Consider the following 25,444-nt stretch of genomic DNA (forward strand, 5'->3'; position numbering starts at 1 on the left):
ATAAATTGAAAGAAAAATGCATATCTTCAAATTTTTTAAGTGACATTTTGACTAAGGCTACGTACACACGTCAGATGATTCTCGATAATCGCCTCAGGGCTGATATTGGACGGGAACCAGACGTGTGTACAGTGCTCACCGTCCGAGCGACCATCCTGGCGAATCCACGGACAAGGAACAATCATAGTGAAAGGGAGAGAGCACAGCGGGGTGCCACTCCATCATGTACATGATGGAGTGGCGCTGTATGTATGACGCTCGTTCATGCATCATGCAGTCGTTTGTCATTGGAAAGGATCACAATTATTGCACGTGTGTATGTAGCCTTATTCCTTTAAAAATTAGATGCAAAATATTATATGATAGATTGCTTAAAGGTCTCTTCACTCAAGATGGCATCAAGGTCAGCACTGCTTTCTCCATCCTATGTGAGTGAAGGGTTTTATGTGGTGAGTCTATAATTCACCGTACGTGTACAATGTCCTCTAGACACTACAAACTGTAGGAGTAGACCTCACCAGTTGCTATTTGCTTTAACATTGAGCCTGATCAATAGGATCATTGTCCTTGTCCCATTGGTCATAATGAAGCTTATCCATAAGAAAAGGGAAAGTCTGGCACCAGTTACCAATCTGCAATAAATCAGATTGAGCCTCAAAAAGGAAAAACGTAACCGGCTCCATGCAAGGTTTATTCTCGGGTCAGACTTACATTGGGAAGCATTTTTTTTAAAAAGTTTAAAATAACTGACAGGTTCATTTTAAATAGCTGCTGCAGAAATGAGAAAGGTGCACATTTCCATAGCAGCAGGTTGACATAAAGTATTTGTATTACTTTTTCCAATCTCCTTTTACTTAATGTTAACAATCCTCCAACATCCCGTAGAGTGCTTAGACAACTACATAAAAATCAAATGAGTATTTTTCTTATGATATAGATATTGCTTTTGGCATTATATTTTATTTGTACACGAGGAGAAAACAATCTGTAGCTTGTGGCGTACATCAGTACGTTATCACAGCATCCCTTCGTCTGGAGCCTGGACCATAGAGTATAAGGAAAAGCTCCTTTCGCTTAAGAGGAAGATTTGCAGTTTTAATATTTATAAATGTGAACAAACCTTCACAATGGGCATAAATGCTAAGAATCTGTTTTAGGTAGAGATAGTCCCTGTCATTTCCTATAATTTCCACACTGCCACCCTCTCGTCTCTCCCTTTCACTGTGTTACAGCTTGACACCCGTTCTTTTTATTGCTGTAGATGAACTATGTGTCCTCGTTTGTACTTGGTGTGAAGGGGGTATTCATTCAAGAAAAGGAATTGTGCGTACTGGTTATGTTTCTCATAGTCACCAATCAACATTTACTTTTACAGGACACACAGGAGCACACTCAGCCATGCAAGCTGTTACTGTTCACTTACAAATCTCTAACACATTTCGCAATGCTGGAATGACATTTGACGGTTGGTGCCGTGATATTAACATCCTTGTATCTTTGAGAGGTCACTAGAATATTCTTATTCCTACAAGGCAGGCACAGAAAATCATATAAAAGCAACATTTTGGGACAGAACACAGCCTATTCCTGGGGTATTATTGTGCTGGTGATTTCTGCACAACATATGCATGCACTTTGGTTCAGTCTTAGAAACTTGAACGCCAGAAAGAAGCTTACACAAGTACATGGAGAGCATACAAAGCCCATGCAGTTAGTGCCGCATGTGAGAACTATACAGGACCTCATATTATGCTTTTACCATTTTACCTCTTCACTAAAAGCCAGGATGTGATTGGTGGCGATGGGTAGAGATTCCATGTACTATTTTCTAGCTGTGTCACTGAATACCCCTGTTACTGTACACTACTTCCTGTAGTTCAATAAAAAAAATGGTTCTTATTATTTGATCATTCTGACAATTTACTGTTATTCCACCAACACACTGAACAAGCTTTGTCTGGGCAGGAGTACAAGCGCAAACAGCTGGAGGAGCAGCGCCAGTCAGAGCGTCTGCAGCGACAGCTCCAACAGGAGCATGCCTATCTGAAGTCGCTGCAGCAACAGCAGCAGCAACAACAACAACAAGAGAAGAAGCCCCTGTACCATTATAACCGGGCCGTCATGAATCCTAGTGAGAAGCCAGCCTGGGCCAGAGAGGTAGGCGTACTTATAGCCCGACCTACTCCTCACCTGCATATCCCTACTCGGTGCTGTGTACGGTTTTCCAGGTACGTCAGTGGCCTATCTGTAGTGCCAGGGATATGGATAGAGAGAGACACATATTTGCCAGTGTACGAAGCCAGCTTGGTATCGTAAGTCCCTTTCCTTAGAGAGTCATTAACTCGCAGCAAATGTGCAAGTCTGAAGTCTCTGCTTCAAAGGCTATCTGTCTGGTTGTCTGGCCCCATGAATCATGAGCATTGATATATGCAGTAACTCGCCTAACAGGAACTACTTAAAGCGGAGCTAAAGTCAAAATGAAAAAAACACACTTACTTACGCCGTCATCTTCTCCGCTCTTCTTCCGGGTTCTTGTTATGTCACCCCATCTCGCACTGCACGCACGCAAGATTGGGTGATGTAGATGGGGAAAAATATTGCCGATCTTACTGTGCATGCGTGAAATCTGCAATTTTTTTCCTCCTATTAAAGAAAGGGCTCCTTCTCGATCTCAGGCATGCGCAGAAGGAGCAGCTAAGAGCCTCCCAGGATGTATAGCATAGGTATCCTGGGGGAGGTGTTGCAACTCAAATTTTAAGTTTAGGTCCGCTTTAGGATGTTACTCTGTAACCAAACACTAGGTAAACCGTAAAAATCGACAGGTGCTATCTTATTGGAATACCTTGTTTCCCACCATCCCCAAGATGACAATGAAACATAAGCCAGCACACCCAAAGGTATGTTGCACAAGCTTTTGTAGAAGAAGCAGAAAATGAATACCTGTAGTCTAAAATAGAGCTCCAGGGTGCACATGCAAGTATATGGTAACAGTGTAGAACAACTCCAATCCCTAGTAATCATATATTTTTAGTGATTTCTTTACCAGACATCGGCAAATTTAGTGGTTTGCAAAGATCTTGAAAATTACTCTTTTTGCAGCCCTCAAGAACTGTTGGACAGCCCTGTGGAAAAATATATAGTAAAAAATAAAGCATGTTGGTAAAAACACAACAGTATTACCCCAGCAAAATACTCATGGAGGTCCTTCACAAAGCCGAACTCCATGCTCGAAAGGAAAATCACTGTAACAATGTAGATACCTACTTGAACCTTCCTAAATGACTTGTATATTTCAGTATGAATATGTCAAGCGTTAAATGGCCGACTTTACATGCTAGTCTTCTGCCCTCCTCTTTCTAGCTCCGCTTTTGTATGGACAATTCCATCAGTCCTAAGCTTATCCAAGCACCACGATTGCTGAGATGGATGGAACTTGGTGTTCCACAACCCAAGAACACACACCCTGGCCTAATCATAGTGCTGCATTAGCTCAATGTCTAATGGGAACATTGGTTCGCTGGCACCTAACACTGCCCCCATCCAATAGATGCAAATTGTGGTATAAGTAAAATTACAAAAATGTTACTTTGGTGAACCAAAAAGGCATTTAAAAAAAAAAAAAGGATTCAGGGAGTATTTGTCAGATGATCTACATCCCCCTGTCTCCTAAATTTCCCAAAAGACACATTTTCTGGCTACGTGCATGACTATGTATTATCTATTCACCAGGTGGAAGAACGATCAAGACTGAATAAGCAAAACTCTCCTCTGTCCATCACCAAGCTCAGCTCAGTGGAGTCGTCGGGGACCCCGTCACAAACGCCTCCCTCTCAGAGGCCACTAGACTTTCAGGACCATAAGGTAGGATTGGCTGGGGGCTTTTATAACCGTGACATCTCACCATACTCATACATTTTATTTTTTATTTGAACATATAATTCCATATAAAAAGACTTGTTTAAGGTAAACCAAACACCAAGAAAAATCTTTTCGCAAGACTTACTTAAAGTTGGTATTTGCAGAAGTTTAGTCACATTCCCCTAAAAGCTTTCAGGCCTTCTGATTGGTTGTGTTTATTTAAGGAAACCCTACTATAATTATTATATCCACAGCTTCCAGTGAGGGAGAATGCCTCTCATATCCTTCATTGCTTATGGAACCCTCCACACCCTCTGGGGGCAACCCTAGTTAGGAAACACTGATCTAGTCAATGGTTATTACATTGTGGGTTTAGGGGGTACTATTGTGTTGCTGGTGTCTTTGGACACCAGATGTGGTCCATTACACTCAGCTTCAATTTTTTGACACCATAAAATTTTCTTTTAAATGGGTCCAGAATGTTGTTGCTTCAGCCACTCTACTTTTGCTTTTACACTGGGAAAAAAAAAAGTTTACACGTGACCCCAATTAAAATACATTGCCAATCTTTAGTTGAAGGTATGAAGGTTTTTTATTGTTCCTTTGTGTGTTTTATCATTTTCCCCTGCATAATTATATCATCAGTGTGTCCAACTAAACTTACCACCAGACTATTCTGGCTCATCATATTTCAAATCTACGGTAGGACATCTTCAAATTTCAGGCCTTGTCAATCTCTCTTCATTCATGTCATTGTGTTTTTCTCAGTAGTGACAGGTTGGTTCCATGGAAATTGCCGGTTAATTATCCTTGAATGCACCGGGGCCCATTTTATCCTAAAATGACCGATCGTATAGAATGCAAGACTGCACACAATTCTATTCACAAATATCTGAGGATTATGGAGATTTGGAGATTTTTACATGGCTGTAGAACAAACATATAATATATTGCAGCTCATTAGATGTGTGGCTGCATTCGTTTTCTTTTTTTTTTTTTTTTTTTTTTTTTTCAAGCTAAAAATATTTTAGCAAGTACAGAAAATACCTGTTTTATTATCTAGTGAACACACACCTGGACCACTTCTTGAAGCGGACCTGGTATGCGCAGAAGGAGCTTTTTCTTCAATGGCATGCACAGTCAAATGGACATTCTTTTTTTCCCCCATCTACCGCAGGCTATGTCACCTAATCACCTAGTGCCTGCGCAGTGCGTGATTGGGTGACAAATGCAGAAGGGCAAAAAAGATGGCCGGGACAAAGACAGATTCCAGGACGACGTGGGACCCAATCCAGAAAACTTTAAATGATTTTTTTTTGTTTATTTTTATTTACTTCCTTTTTAAATATCTGTCAGGAGTCCTGCTTTAGGGAAAGAACAAGTAGCTCAGTATCTGTTAAAAGTCTCGTTGTCATTCTATTCATTCATATTCATTCCATCATCCATATCTCCTTCAGCCACTCCGCAATGTTCCACAGAACCGTATAGTCCTCAAACCCAGCCCCAGACCGAACTCCCTTCAAGACCCAGCACCTGCTCCTAGTCGCCAGCCAGTTATGGCCCCCCCTGCCTCCCGGGGCCAACTAGCCCGTCAGAGTTCAGACCCCTCACCAGAAGGGGTTATGCCCTCCACACGACATGACAGGGGACCCTGGGTGAAAATGGAACCAGAGGCCCAACCTCCTAAGGTAACGGGGCCACGGTGTCTCTTCGCTTGCAATCGTTCCTTGTCCACTCTAAGTCTTCTCTTCTGCTTCTAATTCTTCATCTCTCCTCTGTTACTCCAAATTATACTTGCAGGATTTTACAGCTTTAACACATTTACTGGTGCATCTTCGTCTAATCCGGTGTTTCCCAAACTTTGTTCAGTTATACAAAAATATTCCTGCAAACCTAGAATAGATGTCATCCAGAACTAAAAACATTTGGTACTGAATAGAAAATGATGCGCAAGTAATCCATTCCAGGTGTAAATGAAAGATGACTAGCAATCCCTGGTACACAGATCATTATTTGGGAAACACTTTTTTCTAAATCATTCTTCCTGGAAAATCACTTTGTGTAGGTAATTCAAAGACAGTGGTGCTCAACTAGCTACATCTTTCTCCTGAAAGTTTTTAAATAAATGTAAAATTGTGTTGTGTTTTTGGATACAAAAAAAGAGAGAAATGAATTCAAAATGAATTCCAAAAAATAAAAATGGCTCCTAGTGGGAAAGTTACCTTTCTTTGTAAAAATTAAAATATGGGCAGCAGGTTCTCCCCATGTTTTTTTGGGGTTTCCTCTGGCTACTTCGGTTCCCTCCCACAATCCCAAAACATGCTGTTAGGTTAATTGGCTTCCCCCAAAAAAATTGACCTTACACTGTAATATGACTATGGGAGGGACATTAAATTGTGAGCCCCTTTGACTTTGTACAGCGCTGCGTAATGTCGTTGCTAGATAAACACTGTAATAATATTTAATAAATATGGCATCTTTGCTTTGCCTGCTCACATGACTATCGCCAAGTCATTCCAAAACATGGAATTTGCAATCTGATTTAAAAGTCATCACTATAGATAAGGGAAGCCCATGGGAATTCATACAAGCACTGGAAACAACGCAGCCTGACCCTACAGCCAGCCTGCTGCAAGAACTGTAGGTCATAATTTTCACAGAGCATCAGATTGCTAACAGAACTGTACTTTTCCTTTTGATTTACGTGTGCTCCAAATAAGTAATTTTAGATCACCCTAAAAAACTAAGACTTGAGAATTAAGTCAAATCTGCGCTTGAATTGGTGTTCATCCCCAAAACTAGTAAGGTGTAAGATTCCTAGAACTAGTAGTTGTATTGGGTTAAAGCTTTACTGCAGCAAAGGTCCAAACTGAATGTTCATTGATAACAAAGCTGAAATGCGGAATAGCAAAATTAGAAATGGTGACCCCTTTACGAAAGACAGACTGCTTTTAAGTCCCAAAAATGTAACTAGTTAAGCACCAGTGTAATAAGATCTGCTATCCCTCACCCATAATTCTACATTTTCCATCTGCTACTTTCTTTGTAAGAAGTTTGACCCCTTTCTGCAGTCGTTTCTGGAATTCTTCCATTTGTCTTGTCTGCTGCTTTTTTAGCCACAAACCTCTGTTAAGTGTTTTACATTGGAGATTTTTCTTCTAATTCTGGATCCAGAGATTACTTACTTATTAAGGGAATTTTCCATTTTGTTCTCCTTTAATCTACGCTTTCAGCTCGCCTACTTCTTCTATTTCTGTCATAATAAAAATGCAGAGCCTGCTATTGCCGACCTCCTTTTAACTGAGCATTTACTTCAATAAAAGGCCTATTAGTCTGATTGGAGTGTGCAGGCAAGCCTCTGTGCCAAAGTTCACTGTTTGTTTCCTTTTAGGTTCCACAGAGGACGACGTCCATAGCCACAGCCCTGAATACAAGTGGGTCAGGTGGGAACAGACAGGTCCAGGCTGTAAGAGCCAGGTAAGTAGGCCCAGCTGCATCTAAGAAAGAACTTTATCATATGCTATGATTAGCATAGTTGTAGCTCTGCTATAAGATCTTTTTGTCTGAAAATGCAAATATCACTTAAGCCTTACATAGCCATTGTGCACCAGCTGCCCATTCCATTTTGTTAGTATTCTTGTTTGGGTATCAATGTCAATGAAACCAATTATTATCAGCAATCGGCTTTAGCAATAGAGAGAGAAGGTCTAGAATTTGCACAGCACACATTCAACAAGCAGAGTTGCCCACCCAACAAGTCGTTCTTGGCCGGAAATGGGCAGCATTGATTGCAAAATGGGGAAAATTGAGTGGACTAGTGTTACTTTGTTAAATAGCTTTAATTAATCACTGAATAATTGTAATTCTCGGAATTGCTATTGAATTTATTACTATTATTATTTTAAACTCCTATGTGGGTACAGATGAAGTTGTTGTTGCCACAGCCTTGCTAATATTAATCTGAATAATAACTACACTGTGCTAAGTACGGAAGTTGTTTGTTCCCTCTTCTTCAGTAACCCAGACCTCCGGCGAGCAGAGAGCGGCTGGGAAAGGGGAGACTCACTCCTGCAGTCTCCTCATCCGAACCTTCCTCAGGCTGGATCTCTAGAGAGGAACCGCATAGGTGAGCCTGGATTTCTCCGCAGTTTATTAGAATATTGGTCAATAGAAAAAATAATCAAGGTACCCTAAGTTATGTTTTATAGTTTTTTAGATAGTGTTGGGGGTTAGGCTCAGAACCTCTGTCTTGCTTTATCCTATATGTGTCCCCACTAGGACAGGTTACCTAATTTTTGTCCTGTGATCTTAATTACACGGACCGAAAGAGAATTTATAGTTGTCCCTGCCAGAGATATTCTTTCAGATGCTGATTTAGTAACAACTGTCAAATTTCTCCTCTCTTGGAAAATTCTTTTTGCTGGGGATACACTTTATAGAAAATATTTGCTTTGCTCCACCTTTTTTTTTTTTTTTTTTTTTTTTTTTATATATATATATATATATATATATATATATATATATATATGATAGATATATATATATATGATAGATAAACATTATTTTTCCTTCAGAACAGTGTATGTGTTGGATAAGTTTATATTAGGTGCTTGTTTTGCTCTGCATTGGAATATAGGTGATAAATTATATGAGGTGATGCTTGCAAGTTCAGTCCCTCTATTAAAGTCACTTTATTTTACATTGATGTGAGTTTGAATAGTTTCTCCAAAGTAAAACTAATTACCAGCTTTTTTTCTGATGCCGTATCACCCATGCAGTTTGTCATCACAGTATTTGCCATGCTTTGTTACTGTGATGACAAACTGCATGGGTGATACAGAAAGAAAGCTGGTTAGTTTTAGTTTAGTATTATCATACTGTTTTATTATACGGTAAGCAACTCTAAAGAGTCTGTCCTTGTACATCTTTGCTTACCCCAAGATGTCATCCAGTAAACAATGATTTGAATTGCATACATGATTATGCATGACCATCTCTCAGGCTGCAAATAGTCGCACAGGCTTGATCTTCATCCCCTGAAGAAGCCGGTATGCTTGCGAAACATGTCAGGAATATGGGACAAGCCCTTTTTTTTTTAATTACCAGCTTAGCCCAACTTATTGCTGCGATTGCCACTTGTAGAACTTTGTATAATGGCATGTAAAGTTTAAAGCCAGACTATTATCTTGTTTTAATATTTTGTAAAAAAAACATTGGATGTTTTTATCTGATATAGTTATCTGATATAAGCCAGTAATTCCCTACTGTACATTTATGTGGTTCTTTTGATTCATCAAAGACCCATTTTTTTTCTGGTTTTCAAATGTATATTAGGGATTTGGCTTCTCATCTTGCTCGGATCTGTTAGGGAAAACTGCTACAGTTGCCTATCCAGTGGTTGGTAATTGCCGATTTAGGAATTGTGCTCATATGTTTTTTTTTTAATTTTCATTTCTTGCTTGTATTCTCGGCAGCTCCCCATAAATTGGAGGAATCCTCCATCAGTCCGCCAGGCAGTAAAACGCCAGGAGAAGAGCACCGGTCTCGACCAGGTCGTCCTGCTGTGAGTATCTGACTCCCATTTTATCAGTAATCCTCAGAATAACGTGACCTTATTTAAAAAAAAAAGAAAAAAATCTCATCTAACGTGCTAACTTTAGCTACCTGTCACACATTTTCCATTCCTGATGAATAGTTGGGGTAACAATCAAGAAACATTAGAGGAAGTGTAGGGCCAAAATATAGGTGATGCAGGGAGATCCTTGTACTGAAGTTCTTCAGGCCCAGTTTCCTCCCCTGTAAGAGTAATGATCGGCACAATAATGACATCTTACAACATCGCCTTGCATCCCGTTCGATTTGCTTAGGCTGACAGAACAGAGAGGTTAAGAAATCTGTTCTTTCTTCTGTAAGTAAAGTGAGAACAATTTATGCCAGTGCAGTAAAAGTAGTGACTAATGCTGTCTGCTGCTTGTTACACATTGGCTTTGATTCCTTTTTTGCTGGCAGGGTCACTTTTAAGTGGGATCTCCCAGTAAGTATAACGTGGTCAGTTACATTAAATTCACCTGAATAATTTTCTATTTTCACTGTACCTTGTATCCTCTATGACCACACCAGAATCTGCTTATACGGCTATCGGACAAAATATTTAAACCCCCTGCCTAATATTAGGTTCCTCTTATGCCACTAGGAAACTTTTTCCACTACCCCTGCATCAGTTCTTAGAATCGGATGCCCATTGTGACTGGGGAGCAAGCGGCATCACCTTTAGGAACTGAATGTTACCGTTATACCAGATATATCCCATCCTTTTACAAGTATAATTATGTAACCAGATATATCCCATCCCTTTACAAGTATAATTATGTAACAAAACAATGTTATTACCTCTACCCGTCAGTGGTATGAATGTTCTGTCTGATCATCGTATATAAGGCCTTGTCCCCACTGCTAGGTGTACGCTTCAAGCGTGCATTGTTTCAATTCACCATAGAAGCCTTCCATTCAAAACATTTCATCAGTTCATTCATTGAAAGCGAGAGTCATTCATTGACATCCTTGTGAATGTTTGTATTGATATTACACTTGACTGTAAGAGAAGCAAAGTATTATATTGCATTAATCTTTTTCTTTTCTCTACTGCTGTCAGAGTTATAAAAGGGCGATAGGAGAGGTTAGTGTCGCTGTGTGAGGTTTTGCGAACCCTGAACTGTTTGTGTTACCGTCACAGTGATGTGCTCTACCTGCTCTGTGTCTACCAGTGGTATTAAAGCCCAACTCTGGCCAAAACATGTTCTTGCTAAGGAGTTGGGGAAGGGTTAAAGCTTGTGTTATGTTTTTTTCTGTTTCCATTTGGGGGCTTTTCTCTTATGTCTTGTCTTGGTGACACCTCAACAGGTAAAAGGAAATTTCCATGCTGAATGAGCATTTAAGGCCTAATTACACATAAGCAGATCCTCTGCCTATTTTGTGCTTAACAGACCATATTCAATAACTTAAAATCCCCAAAGCAAGGCACAGACATATACAAAATGTTTGCCTATACTTTTGCTATTCCTATTTAGAAAGTGATCGTAATGTTTACGTTTAAACTATCATTGGTACACATTATACTTGTGTGCTTTTAATCTATATTTGCCACCATATCCGAAAGAGGACAGAAAAATTGATTTGTCTACAGTGCTCAACCCAGAAATTTTTTTAAGCCGGGTGGGAAGAACTTGTAGGTGGATGGCAGCCCCAGTATTGTGACCAAACTCTTTAGTAACCACCCAAAAACAGCCGGGGGGGGTGCTGAAAAGTGCCAGGTGGTGCGCCCAGCTAAAAGGGCCTGGGGAGAACCCTGGTCTAACATCAGTCAGGTACTGAATTCACATAGATTACCAGATCAGATGGGATGGGAAAATTAAGTCTTGTGTATTTGGCCGAACATTCCCCATTCTATTGTGGACAAAAAAAAAATCAAAAGGAGATTGGTTGTAGCGAGAGTTGAGATATGATATACTTTACCTGGTCTGGGTGTGCAATATTATCACATTGTTACTGTACAAATATATCTAATTTTTTTAGTTGCACATTGCTCTTTGTGTAGTTTTTTGTTTGTTCTGTATTGTCTTCTGTTGCCTCAGACTGATCGAAGTCTTTTAAACATCTTTGTGTTATTTCCTGTGTTAGGACCACTTATTAGTGAAAGACCGCCCAGAAGATGTCCCCAAACCTCCCAAAAAAGCTCTGGATTACTCCTCCTCCAGCGATGAGATGGACAGCAGTGATGAGGATGACGAGGAGGGTGATCAGGAGAGGCAGGAGCAGAGCAGAGACAGCTCATCCGCCAGGTAATAAATACATAGGCACTCCATTTTATCTCCTTTAGGTAAGCAAAAAAGAAAAACTATGTTACACCTGTTTAATAGTAAAGAGATCTGTGCTTGTGTGTGTCAAATGGGGAGTTTTTTTCACCAAACAATTACAGAAATGCTTTGCTGACTGTCACATACATCCAACTGTCTCATATCCAAATTTTAGACCAGTGGTGGTCCAGGTCAAGCAGGAAGTGAGCGAGTAAGCTGCGATCTGAGCTCCCACTCTGTACACTTAGACATATAGTGGACCAGCAATTAACTTTTACAATAGCCAACATGAGCAAGCCTTTTTACCAGCTATGTGTTCAGTTTGCTGCATTGCCCTGGGGTATCACTTCCATAATTATTTTTGACTTTCTTTAACCTATTTTGTGTTGTAGTCGGAATGGCCGTGATGCAGACACTGACAGCGTGAGTACCATGGTGGTCCACGATGTGGAGGAACTGGTGGGCAGTACATCAGACAGTTCATACGGAGATGGAACCATGATTGTCCAGAGGGTGAGCAGTAATTACATTAATTTAGTTAACTAAGTTTAAAAACAGAAAGATGTATCAAATTCATCTAGTGACAAACCACATATGTTATTGTTCAGAAGCACCAACCACTGGTTCCCTACACATGGAATAAGAGAGAGGGCACAACCTGGGCCTTCATGCTGAGGTGAAATGCCCAGAGATAAAGTGGCAGGTTTTGCGGACATTATACTATTATAGCTACACCTTTTTTATTTTTTGCAAGTACACAAAACACTGGAGGCTGGCCCGGCTGTGTCACCATCAAATCTGCAGAAAATAATCGGAGCTAATTATTCTAGGTTGGTGACCACAGGCAACTGGCTATTTCATACAGTGATGCCACCAATGGCAGCCTCCATATTCTTTCTTGATGAATGTATTTTAACATCAAAGATATCGCACTTCTTTCATACTTCTTTGCACCCCCTATAACGTCTTTGCATTTTAAGTGTTATAATGTCTTCCTTTTTAAGACGCCGGAAGAAGAAAGAAATCTTCTCCATGCCGACAGCAATGGTTACACCAATCTACCTGATGTGGTACAGCCAAGCCATTCCCCCACTGAGCCAAAGGGTCAGAGCTCATCCCCCAGCAAGGAAGGCAGTGGAACTGATGTGAGTGTTTTGTGGTCCTGGGTATACATGGCTTGAGTGTCCACTTGCTGATAGAATCTAGCTTCAGCAAACTAAAACTATTGCAGGCTTGTGATTCTTTACAATTTCTCTGGCCCTGCTATGTTACTAAAAATTATTGAAAGGGTTAGTCCACCTAAAAGTGATTTTTACCTTTTAGTCTAGTGAATCTTTTGATTGTTTTCACTTTTAGTGTCTCAGGCTATAGTTCTGTTCTTGCCCACTTTAGCCCATACCCATTCCATGCTGGGCTCTCTATAATATGAAATACAAGTGTAGCAGATGACAGAACGCCTCATAGAGGTTGTTAATAGACCCAGGGGCTAACCAACAACATCTCAGCTGCTTGAGAAATGGACCAGAATCTTAAGTATTACAGTTGAACTAACCCTCTTTTTTTGATTGCTTAATGGAATTACGTAACTTCTAAACCATCGCACTGGCTGCATGTTTCCACTAATTAACATTCTATAACTTGTATGTTAATGCCTGCTGTTACAAATCATATTTTCTTGTCTTTGCAGTATCAGTCTCGTGGCCTGGTGAAAGCTCCTCCCAAAACCTCATTCACCATGTTTGTGGATCTAGGGCTTTACCAGTCAGGAGGCAGCGGTGACACCATCCCTGTGGCAGGTAGGTTGCTAACTGCTTTTACATGTAGTGTAAACATAGAGAGGGGATAAAGAGTAACTTTGACTAACTTTCTCATAATTATTATTTAGGAAAATATACAGCACCCCATCATATTATCTGAATTTTAAGCTGCTTCTTAATTATGTAAACCTCAGGGGGTTGCTATCCTATTGCTGGAATTGGAATTTTTTTTTTGTGAAAAGTGCTAGGTGGAGGGAGGCTCTCCTGTCTTAGCTCAGCATTGGGTTGGGGCTCTTGACAAAATTACAGATTTTTTTTTTTTTTTTTAAATAAAACATTTTTTAGTATTATATGGTTAATGTTGTACACTTAAATTTTTGCGTTTTCAGCATCTTTTGTTAGCGGAGATGCCAGGTTGGAACAGTTGAAGTACGAGGCCCGAAAAGGATCTGTAGTTAATGTAAATCCTACAAACACTAGGCCGCACAGCGACACTCCAGAGATCAGGAAGTACAAAAAGAGGTTCAATTCTGAAATCCTCTGTGCTGCACTGTGGGGTAAGTGAAAGAAGAGACGCATCCTGTAAAATAGAAAAGCGCATCATTATTCATGAAGTGATTAAGAGCAATGTTCTGCAATGGAGAAAACACTCATCAATTAGTATTTAGTTCTTTTATACTCTCTAAAAATGTCACAGATCCATCCTAATAAATCTGCCCTCCAGCCTTGCATAGTTAGTTGTACATGCTTTTTTCTTTTTCTTTTTATTATAGTATATTTGGTTTGTTGTTTTTTTGGACAAAAGAAAGAAAATGGTCATCGAGAATTGCAGTGTCATCACTCTACCATTTTTTATCTCCAAGGTGTCAATCTCCTGGTGGGCACAGAGAACGGCCTCATGCTTCTGGACCGTAGTGGACAGGGCAAGGTCTACAGCCTGATCACCCGGCGCCGGTTCCAGCAGATGGATGTCCTGGAGGGTCTCAACCTACTCATCACAATTAGTGGTAAGTGTATGCACCTGAAATGCAAAACAAAGTAAAGCTGTAGCTTAAAGTTTCCATTGACCAATGTCTTGCTTTCATTAAAGAAAAATGCTATGATGCATAAAAAGGGTGAACAAGTACCCAAGTATCATCTCCTGTATAAAATGCATCTTTTTATAAATGATGCCTGCAATAAGACTGCAGAGTGATTTGCAACTTTTTTTTTTTTTTTTTTTACCACATTGTGCTTACTTTGTGTTGTAGGTAAGAGGAACAAGCTGCGTGTGTATTATCTATCCTGGCTTAGAAATAAGATTCTACACAATGACCCAGAAGTGGAGAAGAAACAAGGATGGAGTACAGTAGGCGATATGGAAGGTTGTGTACATTACCGCGTAGGTAAGGACTGGTGGTTGTATGCGTTGTCATTGGTTATCTGACCCACCTGATAGCTAGTATGTGAGCTTCATCTCTTGTCTCTTTCATCCTGTCTTTCACAGTTAAATATGAGCGTATCAAGTTTCTGGTGATTGCACTGAAAAACTCTGTGGAGGTTTACGCCTGGGCTCCAAAACCTTACCACAAGTTCATGGCGTTCAAGGTAAATGTTCCCGGAGTACTGCTGACATTTATTTACAATGATTTACATTAGCTCAGATGGTTTCAATTACTCTGGAGCAAAGCAGTAAAGTAGCACAGCGTTGTAAGAGGTAAAATCACTAATGGGAAAAAAATATATATCTTTTTGCCACCTAGCAGTGGTTCAAGTTTATGGGAAGTTGGCAGTGCTCTAAAATAGCCTAAAATGGTAACGCCAACAAGATTTTGTGGTTTTGGACATAGAAAGTGCTGAAACTTATTTTAGGTTTTTATTTCGATTGATGAAACTGCTCCTCGTCCACCATTGCAATGACAATGTTGCAACGAAGGGGAGAATCTAGAACACATTAAAGTAGGCAGGGTCAGGGACACCTAAAGATACCAGATAATCAGGAATTATGGTGGAAAGGTCTTATTTTTGGAATATCTCTCATATAAAAGAAGCTAGGGAATTGGCCTACAGTAAGTCCCAGTTTGATCAGTTTTATGGACCATGTAACTGAAAGTAGGGGAGATCCAATCTGTTTAGAACTTTTTATGGTTAGTAGAGCATCAACATGTTGTATGGCCAACTGATGAACTTTCTTGTCTCTGCAGTCATTTACAGATCTCCCTCACAGACCACAGCTGGTGGACCTGACGGTGGAAGAGGGTCAGCGGTTAAAGGTTATTTACGGATCTTCGTCAGGTTTCCATGCAGTTGATGTGGACTCAGGGAACAACTATGATATTTATATTCCGGTCCATGTAAGTACAGCTCCTCCCCCATATTGATGGACACAGAGCCTTGTGTTTCTGGTCTTATTTATGTTCTCTCCTCTAGATCCAAAGTCAAATCACTCCTCACGCCATCATATTCCTGCCAAATACAGACGGCATGGAGATGCTGCTGTGCTACGAGGATGAGGGCGTCTACGTCAACACCTATGGCAGAATCATAAAGGATGTGGTTCTGCAGTGGGGAGAGATGCCAACCTCTGTGGGTAAGTTTGGCCCTGTTTAAAGAACTACTTCTCAAAGTATTTTACAATTTAGAATTGGGATTCAAAAACCTGCATGAAAATGTGATTTCAAATCACACAACCTATCAGCCTACCCAATGTATTAGAACTAAAGGTTGTGAGGGCAGGCATTAATAGCAGGTTATTAGTGGACACTGTGCAAAGTAAATTTCTCCTAGAGTGATGAAAAGAAAAACGGTTTATATTTGTCACTGAAGTTTTCCTTTAACTTCTTAGCATACATCTGCTCCAACCAGATCATGGGTTGGGGGGAGAAGGCCATTGAGATCCGCTCAGTGGAGACCGGTCACCTCGATGGGGTGTTTATGCACAAGAGGGCTCAGCGACTAAAGTTCCTGTGTGAGCGCAACGATAAGGTAATAATTATTTTTTTTTTAAAGCACAATTTGGATGCTTTAAATTTATAGGGATCTTCTCTTTATAGCCGCCGTTTACATTGCTTTACAACATAGAGACATGTCATCATGTCAGTAATTTTCAACCTTTTCTGTAAAAGTTCTCCTTTTGTGAATCATCAGCAGGATCAGTGCCCTTGTGGCCTCTGCAGTGCATCCAAAAAGCTGCTGTTAGTGAACCAGCACAGTGACCATAAGGACATATAAACAGTTTTCCTGGTGGCGTATCCTCTAAATTGTCGCAGCCCCTGGGGTACCCATTTATGAATATCAATGTACCCTCGATTGACCCCGGACTTCAGATTGAAAATTACTGATCTGCATCTGGCTTTCTTAATCTTTTGGCTGCTGCAGTAAGCTGGTGTTAGTATACTACAGCAGCTTAACTGCAATATTGCAGCCACCTTTGATCCTTTTTTTAAGTACCAAAATAAGAAACAATTTTGAGTTAAAAAGTTAGTTAAAAGTTCGTTTTTACCTTCAGAGTTCAGTTTTTGTATTTTTCCTTTTTTATTCCCTTTTAGTCATTTTTTTGTCCTCTGCTCTCTCTCTTCTCTCACAGGTATTTTTTGCCTCCGTTCGTTCTGGTGGGAGTAGTCAGGTCTATTTCATGACGCTGAACCGCAGTTGTATAATGAACTGGTGAACAAGAAAAGATTTGGGGATACAATGATACATTGAAAGACTGCTCCTGTTCTCCCCACACACACTGGAGCCCATCCTTATTAATCCCTTCCAGCACACATTCCCCATTCCCTAACACTTCTTACAGCGCCTTGCTTGCTTACTTTATCTACATTTTAATTTATTGGGGTGTTTAATAGCTATAATCCTACAAGACCAAGAGACAGTTTATTCCCCTCCAGTTTTCAGGAGAGATGGAGCCAGGGAAAGTGAAGAGTGAAAATCCCAGTTTTACACTTTGGACTTTACTCTCACTGAAGGCTTGTACACCTTTACTTATGTCTCAGTGCAAAGAAAGTGTCATGTGTGGATGTTACATGGGCCCCAGTGTTAGGCAATGCTCGGATTAATGGCGCTTTTGGGGATAGGGTTTTATCTGAAAACCATATTAACTTCTTATGGAGAGTGAGCCAGCAATTCCTTGGCAGATCCCATTGGGGGATATAAGAAGCCAGTTCTATATAGGAGGTAAAAAAATCTTTAAATGGAAGCTTCCTCTGTTGTGGGGTTACGTCGGGCCCCATTACAGTACCTCTTTTATATGCTACCCCTTGTCAAAAATTTGATTAGGAGTGTTAACTAATGGCACATTACCCTTTTAAAAGCACTTTATCAAATATAAAATTTCTATGGATCCAAAGTCCCCATTTCTTGATAAAACAAGAAGTTCTTTTACTTCCCTCTATAACGGCCCTCCTGCACATTTTAGGCTGCAGTAGTTCCTTTCAAATTTTGATTTTTTTAGTTCTTTTTTTCTAGGACTAACTAGCAACCCCAAAAAAAAAATCTGCATGTCACTCCTACAACACTACTCCCCCCCACTGTTGTGGATCTTGGCGTGGCTTCTGTACTTTGAACTGTCACGCGCTGGATATTTTCCTCTCGTGCTATATGCAGATTATTTTTTGGGGAGTTTAATTTTGTAACTTGGAAAACCAAATCCTACTCCACTATAATCTTTAGTTTTTAAGGACTGCTCTGTGTATTACACATCAGAACCTTCAGATGGTGTTCTACTCATTCAGACGGTTATTTGATTCTTGTGAGCTGAAAACAGGAGCTTTATCCTCAACCGAAGACCGGGATCTGTGCATCTCTGAAAAGCTTTTCTTTTTTTATTATTGCAAGTCTGCCAGCTTTTTTGAATGGTTTTGGGGGTGCCTCTTTCTGAGGTGATCTTAATGTTAAAGATCTGTCCCTGAAAAAAGGCTATACCAAAAAAAGAACACAGACCTTCAGAATTTAGATACCAATCCCAAAAATGTTTTTCCCTTGTGTGTGAACTCGGGTCGCCCTGGAATCCCCGCACAATGAGAGACAATCGAGGTGTTCATCTAGACGGAATTGAATTTGCTATTTTTGTAAACTTGACAGATGATTATAGGGAGGTGACATATTTTATGTAGCAAATTGTATAAAGGTTGAATTTGAGAAAAAAAAAAAATACAACCGCTAATATTGGTGACATGTTATTGCTCTTGAATAAAGTTATGTCTGCTAAAACATGTGTGTTTATATTGCTAAGGTGGCTCTATCAAGTTTTTAAAATCAGGCAGACTATACAGATGCTCCTCACCTAATGACCAGGTTCCTTTCTAATGAGCTGGTCATTACACTAATTGGTCACTAAGAGAGGACCAGAATAAGGAGCCATGCAACAGTAACAGGTTCACCTGCAGGCACGGATCAAGGAAAATCGCTACTCAGGACAGAGCGGGATGAATGAAGGAGAGAAACCGCACTGCAGTTCTTGTGTAGTGTACCTGTTAGAGAGACGGTTGTTAGTGTAAGCCATTGGTAAGTGAGCAATACCTGTAAGGCAAAAAAGTTTGCTGGGTTGGGAAGAAGCTATGTTTTTTTGTCTACTTACATGAACTGCCTTTATAGAATCCACCACAACAATTCTATGGTATTCCAGTCATGACTTTCATTAGGCCAAACCATTTTAAATTATTCCTTTGGTATTGTGCCTTGGATCCTAATGTTAATTGAATCTTATGTTTTAACAGTTGGTTTGACATTTTCAAGCACACTTTAATATGATAAGGAATTTAAATTAACTACAAGCTTTTCCGAATTTTAATCACCATGCTTCACAGTTGGTATGAGATTCCCTCCTGAAACTCTCTTTAGCATGTTCTGCTGTTACTGTGGATGAACAACTCTGTCTTTGGTTTATCAGTCCACAGCACAATATTCAATTCCAGTCATGACTTTCATTAGGCCAAACCATTTTCCACTGGACCCTTGTTGAGAAGCACTGCCTTTGGAGAATGTTTTTTTTTTTTTTTTTGTTTCAATACATTTTCATTGATTTTATTTAACATACAAGTAATAAATACATTAGTAAAATGGTAGAAGTAGGATGATGGTTTCAAAATTCAAGTACATATATTCACAGAAAACATAAGGACCCACAGGGAAGGTCTCACAGTCAACTAATATAATATACTGGTGTCATTTGTCAATAATATGTCTATAGCTATGCAGACATCAATGAACAATCCCAGCCCATAGACATATAATATGCAATCCATGGTGACTATATCTTCTGAAATTTGGGTACCTTATGCTTAGTAAAGCTCTCGTTTTCTCATTCACTAAGACATTTTATTTTTAACCTGCTCTAACATGGGCACTGTTGACAACCAGACTGTGGCTAGCACCATTTTGTCTGAAGTAAAAAGGTTAGTCATTAGTTTAACCCCCTGAGTGGTAACCTGGAGTTTGACTCGGGGTAGAAAAAAGATGCTAAAAGCAGTAACCCAGAGTCACAGTCGGGGTAGGTAAACCTATGGAAAAAAAAAAGTAAATTTGAGTCTTACCCTATCCGCCAACATCCCACGTTGTCTTTCACATCTTCTCTCTTTCTTCACGTCTTCTTCCTTCTTTCTCCAGCATCTTCTGCACTCGATAAGTCACCGGGAAGTTCCCGGTGACATCGGTGTGTGTGTATGTTGCCGGCGGGGGGGAAATTCAAAATCCATTTGTATTGCATTCAATACAAAATAACTATTGAATGCAATACAGTGGATTTATTTGTGTAAAACAGTGTCTTTCATTAACTTTTTACAGTATATTAGTATGAGTATATTATTTTTTTTTTAATTTATTTACTTTATTATTTTGACGTGATTTTGTGTTTCCAACTTTTTTTAAACCCACACTATTATTTTACTGAAAAATACATTTACGTAAAAAAAACAATGTACCACTGTTAGACATAAATCCAGATAGAAATGAACCGCTCAGGAGGTTAAACTGGGTAATGGTGCAGACCGATGGTTTCAAATTCAAGAAAGCCTTCACAGGATGCTTAGGAAACGCAATCCACAATAGTGAAGGCCATTTGGTATACCGGTGTCCAGAATATCCTCACCTTGGGGCACTCCCACCAAATATGTTGTAAAGTTCCCGCTGTTGTACAGCCCCTAAAGCAATCACCCGAGCAAGCAGGTTTAAACTTTGCCAATTGGGATGGCATTATGTACCACCGCAACATCAATTTGTAATTGGCTTCTACATTATTGCTACAGTGGGGGGTGGTTTGCCACATTTGCGCCCAATCTTCCTGCTCTAGCGAAATTCCCAAGTCGGCTTCCCAGCGAGACACATATGAGGGTGTGAATATAATTCACTGTACCAGATCACCATATACAGTCAACAGAACCCCTTTTGCGTATGGATTCTGAACACAACTTTTCAAACCAGGTTATATTGAATGATCCGGTGGATCTCCCAAGTCTGGTCTGAACAAAGTGTTTGATTTGGAGATAATGAAAAAGCACAGATGATTTAGCTTCATGATTATCACAAAACACATTAAAAGGAAGTATCCCAAATGGATTCATAAAGTGATAAAGTTCTTCCTTCACCCACCAGGTAAAATGTCTCGGTTCTTCTAGACCTGGAAAGAACATTGGATTCCCTATTATAGGGGCCACCAGTGTGTGTTGGAAGGCCGGGCTTTTTATTATTTTTTTTTATAGATTTCCAAATTTTCAGCCTGTGCTGTGATATGGCTGTGGGTTTTAGTTTTTGTCTGATTTTAATGCGTTTTTTTTATGTGGATCTGGGAGCTGGTTCTCCTTTGTGGAATTTCCCTTACCATGGGTATTCCCCATAGCTTAAATTACAGTATAAATATCAGACGGTTATACACAGTTATTGTTAGTTCAGTTGGTATCTGCAGTGCTCGCTGATGTCCTGTTCCCAGGACTGCTTACCAAAACGCAGCCTAGGTCACGTTACAGCTTGCCCGAGGCAAACACAGCAGTGAGGATTGACCCATCCTCACCCTAGCAACCAGATTAGTACACAAATTTATCTTACATACAATATCTCTTACACGTCTAAATTATTGACATCAAAATTCTTATACTCTATGCATTAAGCAGAAGCCATCAGTGTGCACATATTCAATAAAAGATTTCCCAAATCATCCTAAGGACCCAGTCCTTCTATGAGGGAGCCTACACTGCCACAGTGCTTAGTTTTGTAAGATATCTACAGGGACACAGGAGAGGGCAGAGGTAGAAAAGAAATTTTCTACTTACCTGATCCTGTTCTTTTTAAGATAGGTAGATATCCCACTTCTGACACCAAAGTGTTAGGGCAATCTCCTATTGATCCCAGATCAATTTTCCCTCTTTCTGTTTACAGCGCTGGAAAAGTGCGTAACAGATGCAATTTAATGTGTGGTTAGATCACTCTCAAAACTTTATTGTTTGCACACAGTTTATATAACAGTTCAAAGGCAAGATCAGTGGATGATCACATGACTACAGACAATTAGCAGACATGACAGATGTCCTTGTGGTTCTCTTAGAACAAGATATTTTTGTCAAAAGTAACAGATATATGGGGGTAGGGAGGAAAGGAAGAGTTTCAAGGCAAAAAGGGGGGAAGCAGATGCTAGTTTACTGATAGGAAGAGTACAACTAGTTTCAACATAATTCAATCTTCTACAAAACATCAATCTTAACAAATGTACAAAAATAATTATCTTCAAGAATCAGCAAAATTCCTCAGCCACTTTCAGGGGCAATAATGCCGAGCATATTATGCTTTATAATACCAACAGAAAGGCTCCCTTATGCTCTGGGGCCGGGAGAGAGTGTGCCTAGGAACTTGCGGGCGCCTGGCACCCCATATAAACTCCAGCATTTTGTGTTGCAACAATTGTATAACGTGCAGGTATAGCTATAGATAAAATCCTTATTTTGTATAGGAATTTAGGTAGCCATGACATCTTAATAGACGCTATGCGCCCTAGCCATGAAATTTGGTACCATTTTCAGGATTCTAGTAATCCAATAAGATATCTCACTAGTTCAGGGATGTTGGTGGAGTACGGGGAGTCATATGATGGCGAGGTATAAATACCCAAATAGCTGAGCCGTTTCAACTCCCATTGAAATGGGAAGACTTCTTTATAGCCCTCATCGTTTCCTGCAGCAATGTGACATTAGATGGTCTCCCATGTATTGGATAAAAGCTTTAGGGGAGAGTGTATACCAATGCACAAAAATTTGCACCGAAGCCCCATTTATCCACCAAGGACAAAAGGTATGGCCTGATAACAAAGTTAAATGCTTTACGAATATCCAGACTAAGAAGAAATGCTGGGGTATTCGTCTTCATGGCTTGATGAGTTAGGTGCAACACCCTTCGTATGCTATTCCCGGCTTGCCGCCTGCAAATAAACCCAGTTTGGTCGGTGGAAATAATATCATCAATTCCCCTGCCAAACCAGGCCACCAATATTGCAGCCAGGAGCTTAGCATCCAGGTTAGGGAGGGAAAGGGGCCTGTAATTGGACCAAGCCATCGAATCAGTGGAGGGTTTTGGCAACATGCAAATAGCTGCATCAAGGGTACTATTATCTAATCCACCTCCCTGAAGAATAGCATTAAATGCCCCCTACTAAATGGGGACCCAGCACATGTTGATATTTCTCATAATATGTTGCCGTGAACCCATCTGGTCCCAGATGTTTGTTGGGCTTAAATCTGCTAATAGCTTGGGTCACATCAAACAGAGTAATGGGGGCTTTCATAGTCTCCTGCATAGATGCAGTGATTTTAGGCAGGGATATGCATTCAAGAAATCTGTCCATAGCTGCCCTGTAAAAAGATTGAGGTGCCTGATACAATTTGCGCAAATGTGTTTAGAATTCCAGCAGAATATGTACAGGATTACAAATAAGGCCTATCACATTGATTTTATGTCTGTATGAATTAAAGCGTTGGTCAGGGTGCCTCAATCTGTTCGCCAGCAACGTGTGCATTTTATTACTATATCTATAGAATTTAATTTTAGACCATTTCAATTTCTTTTCGGCCAGAGAAGCCATACAGAGATTCAATTGTGTCCAAATCTCATCCAACTGACATCTCGCATCCTGATTGGGAGAGATTGTAAAATGAGCACGTAACTGCATATTTGGACGCTAACTGAACCAATTTTGCCGTGCACTGCTTTTTAGTTTGCGAAGCGATCTGAATAGGATGACTCCAAACTACCGCCTTATGAGCTGCCCAGAGCGTGGCTGCTGAAGTTGCAGGTTGTTGATAAAGAGAGAAATATTCAGCAAAGGTCTGCTGAAGTTTTTGATCCACGGCGGGGTTACTAAGTAGGGAGTCGGTAAGCGACCACTTGCATGAGTTGGGCTTCGGGAATAAGGAGGAGAGGGTGGCCTGGACTGCGTCATGGTCAGACCAAGAAACTGCTAAAATGCTACAGGTCTTGACCAGGGGTAACGCCTTCTGATGTACCAAGATATGGTCTATGCGGGTGAACAATTGATGAGGGTGGGGGAAATGAGTATAATCTAATTCCTTGCCATGTATCCAACATCTCAGATCTAAATAATTCAAGCAGTGATCTAAAGGAGGTGGTATCCCTAGATTTAGCAGGCGCATTAAACACACCCTTCTTGTCCAGCCACAGCATCAGGGGGACATTAGTGTCGCCACATAGCACCAGAGTACCCTGCACATGTTTATGTAATATTTGCATAAATTTGCATGAGTAAAAAAAAGAACAACTGGTTGGCCTATAATAAGACACTAGTGTTACCTTTGTGTCATTTAGAATACCAACAAGGATCAAAGAACAGCCTTACCAATTCTTAAAAAAGAGCAGTGACCATAGCATTAAGATCAATTATGGGTAACGTAACGAAGGTTAGAACAGCGAGACCCATTTTTAAATCTTCTAGATAGTGATGTAACAACAGTACCTCTTGTTTCAGTTGTTCAATGTCTTCCTCGTGGCCCTCCAGGACTGTTGTTACATCATCCATGGGTCCCTCCAGTTGTACTGTACTCTGGCCCAAATCTCTAATCTCTTTAGTGAAGTGTTCAGTTATTTTCCTATTTGCTGTACTTTCCAAGGCTGAATGCAGCATTGTTTGGAACCTGTTAAATAGATTCTTTGGATTTGGTAGTTGATGCTGTGTAGCTAGAGGTGGGGAAAAGGGCTCCCCACAAACATTTCAGACTCGCTAGATCCTTCACCCCTTTCCTGACTCATGGTGGGGGAGGAATCCGCCATCTTGGCTGACACACGGGTTAATGCTGCCTGCATTGTTGGGTGGGTTTGAAGACGTTTGCTGAGGGTATGCATCTGGAACCTCCTCCTCTTATCATTCGCCGAAGTTGCAGGGCTTCTGATGCGCCTATGAAAACCTGTTAAGTCCTGGTGTAGTGCAGGGCGGACTCAGGAAACAACCTTAGAGAGTTATTTTAACCTTGGCATGATAACACCACACACATCGACAGCAAAGAGACCACCAGACCCCCCCATATTTGAGATTTGTCATAGAAGTCAGATTCCTCCTGCATTATTCCAAAAGTCCTTCAGTCTTTTTTCAGGAACACCCAATTCTAGAATATGCTGGCGTATTAACAGTAGTAGTTACATAGTTACGTAGTAACATTTATAAACTGAAATGATCTGGCACTTCAAGGCGCACATCTCCGGCAGCTTGACCCTAGCAAGTTAACATTAACATCTTGTTTGGTGTGTTATCTCAATCTATGTTGCTACATTTCATACTTTGCTTGCCATTTAGCACAATAGCTGCTTTTGTTTTTTTAACTTTGAATGTTTCAATGTCCATCTTGCATATGACAATGTTATTGTGTTTGTAGCCATATTGTTTCATTGCAATAATATGTCTTTATTACCTTGAAATGTTTGTTTTGCATAAATATTTTCTAATCCGGTTTTTATTTTGTCAGGTAAATTTAGTGGTGACTTTGTGGTCTTTATTTTTTAATCTGA

General features: G+C 40.2%; 1 protein-coding gene across 7 annotated transcripts in view; it reads left to right on the plus strand.

Annotated features, from left to right (window-relative positions):
- The window catches only part of MINK1 (misshapen like kinase 1), a 76,437-nt gene extending 57,779 nt beyond the window's left edge, over window positions 1-18,658 (plus strand). For 3 of the 7 annotated variants that reach the window (XM_072399307.1, XM_072399308.1, XM_072399310.1), the window contains 19 exons: window positions 1,966-2,157; window positions 3,730-3,861; window positions 5,316-5,546; window positions 7,250-7,335; window positions 7,875-7,984; window positions 9,333-9,421; window positions 10,511-10,534; window positions 11,536-11,696; window positions 12,104-12,224; window positions 12,716-12,856; window positions 13,399-13,507; window positions 13,858-14,025; window positions 14,332-14,475; window positions 14,719-14,853; window positions 14,955-15,055; window positions 15,652-15,801; window positions 15,878-16,037; window positions 16,293-16,432; window positions 17,034-18,658. In XM_072399307.1, the coding sequence (XP_072255408.1) occupies window positions 1,966-2,157; window positions 3,730-3,861; window positions 5,316-5,546; window positions 7,250-7,335; window positions 7,875-7,984; window positions 9,333-9,421; window positions 10,511-10,534; window positions 11,536-11,696; window positions 12,104-12,224; window positions 12,716-12,856; window positions 13,399-13,507; window positions 13,858-14,025; window positions 14,332-14,475; window positions 14,719-14,853; window positions 14,955-15,055; window positions 15,652-15,801; window positions 15,878-16,037; window positions 16,293-16,432; window positions 17,034-17,117 (2,478 nt within the window). In that variant the 3' untranslated portion in view covers window positions 17,118-18,658. The remainder of the gene's footprint in view (window positions 1-1,965; window positions 2,158-3,729; window positions 3,862-5,315; window positions 5,547-7,249; window positions 7,336-7,874; window positions 7,985-9,332; window positions 9,422-10,510; window positions 10,535-11,535; window positions 11,697-12,103; window positions 12,225-12,715; window positions 12,857-13,398; window positions 13,508-13,857; window positions 14,026-14,331; window positions 14,476-14,718; window positions 14,854-14,954; window positions 15,056-15,651; window positions 15,802-15,877; window positions 16,038-16,292; window positions 16,433-17,033) is intronic. The other 4 variants (XM_072399309.1, XM_072399311.1, XM_072399312.1 and 1 more) reach the window with 3 other exon arrangements.
- The last annotated feature ends 6,786 nt before the right edge of the window (window positions 18,659-25,444 follow it).

Source organism: Pyxicephalus adspersus, chromosome 2 (genome assembly GCF_032062135.1).
Source record: "Pyxicephalus adspersus chromosome 2, UCB_Pads_2.0, whole genome shotgun sequence".
In the NCBI taxonomy this organism is placed as follows: Eukaryota; Metazoa; Chordata; class Amphibia; order Anura; family Pyxicephalidae; genus Pyxicephalus; species Pyxicephalus adspersus.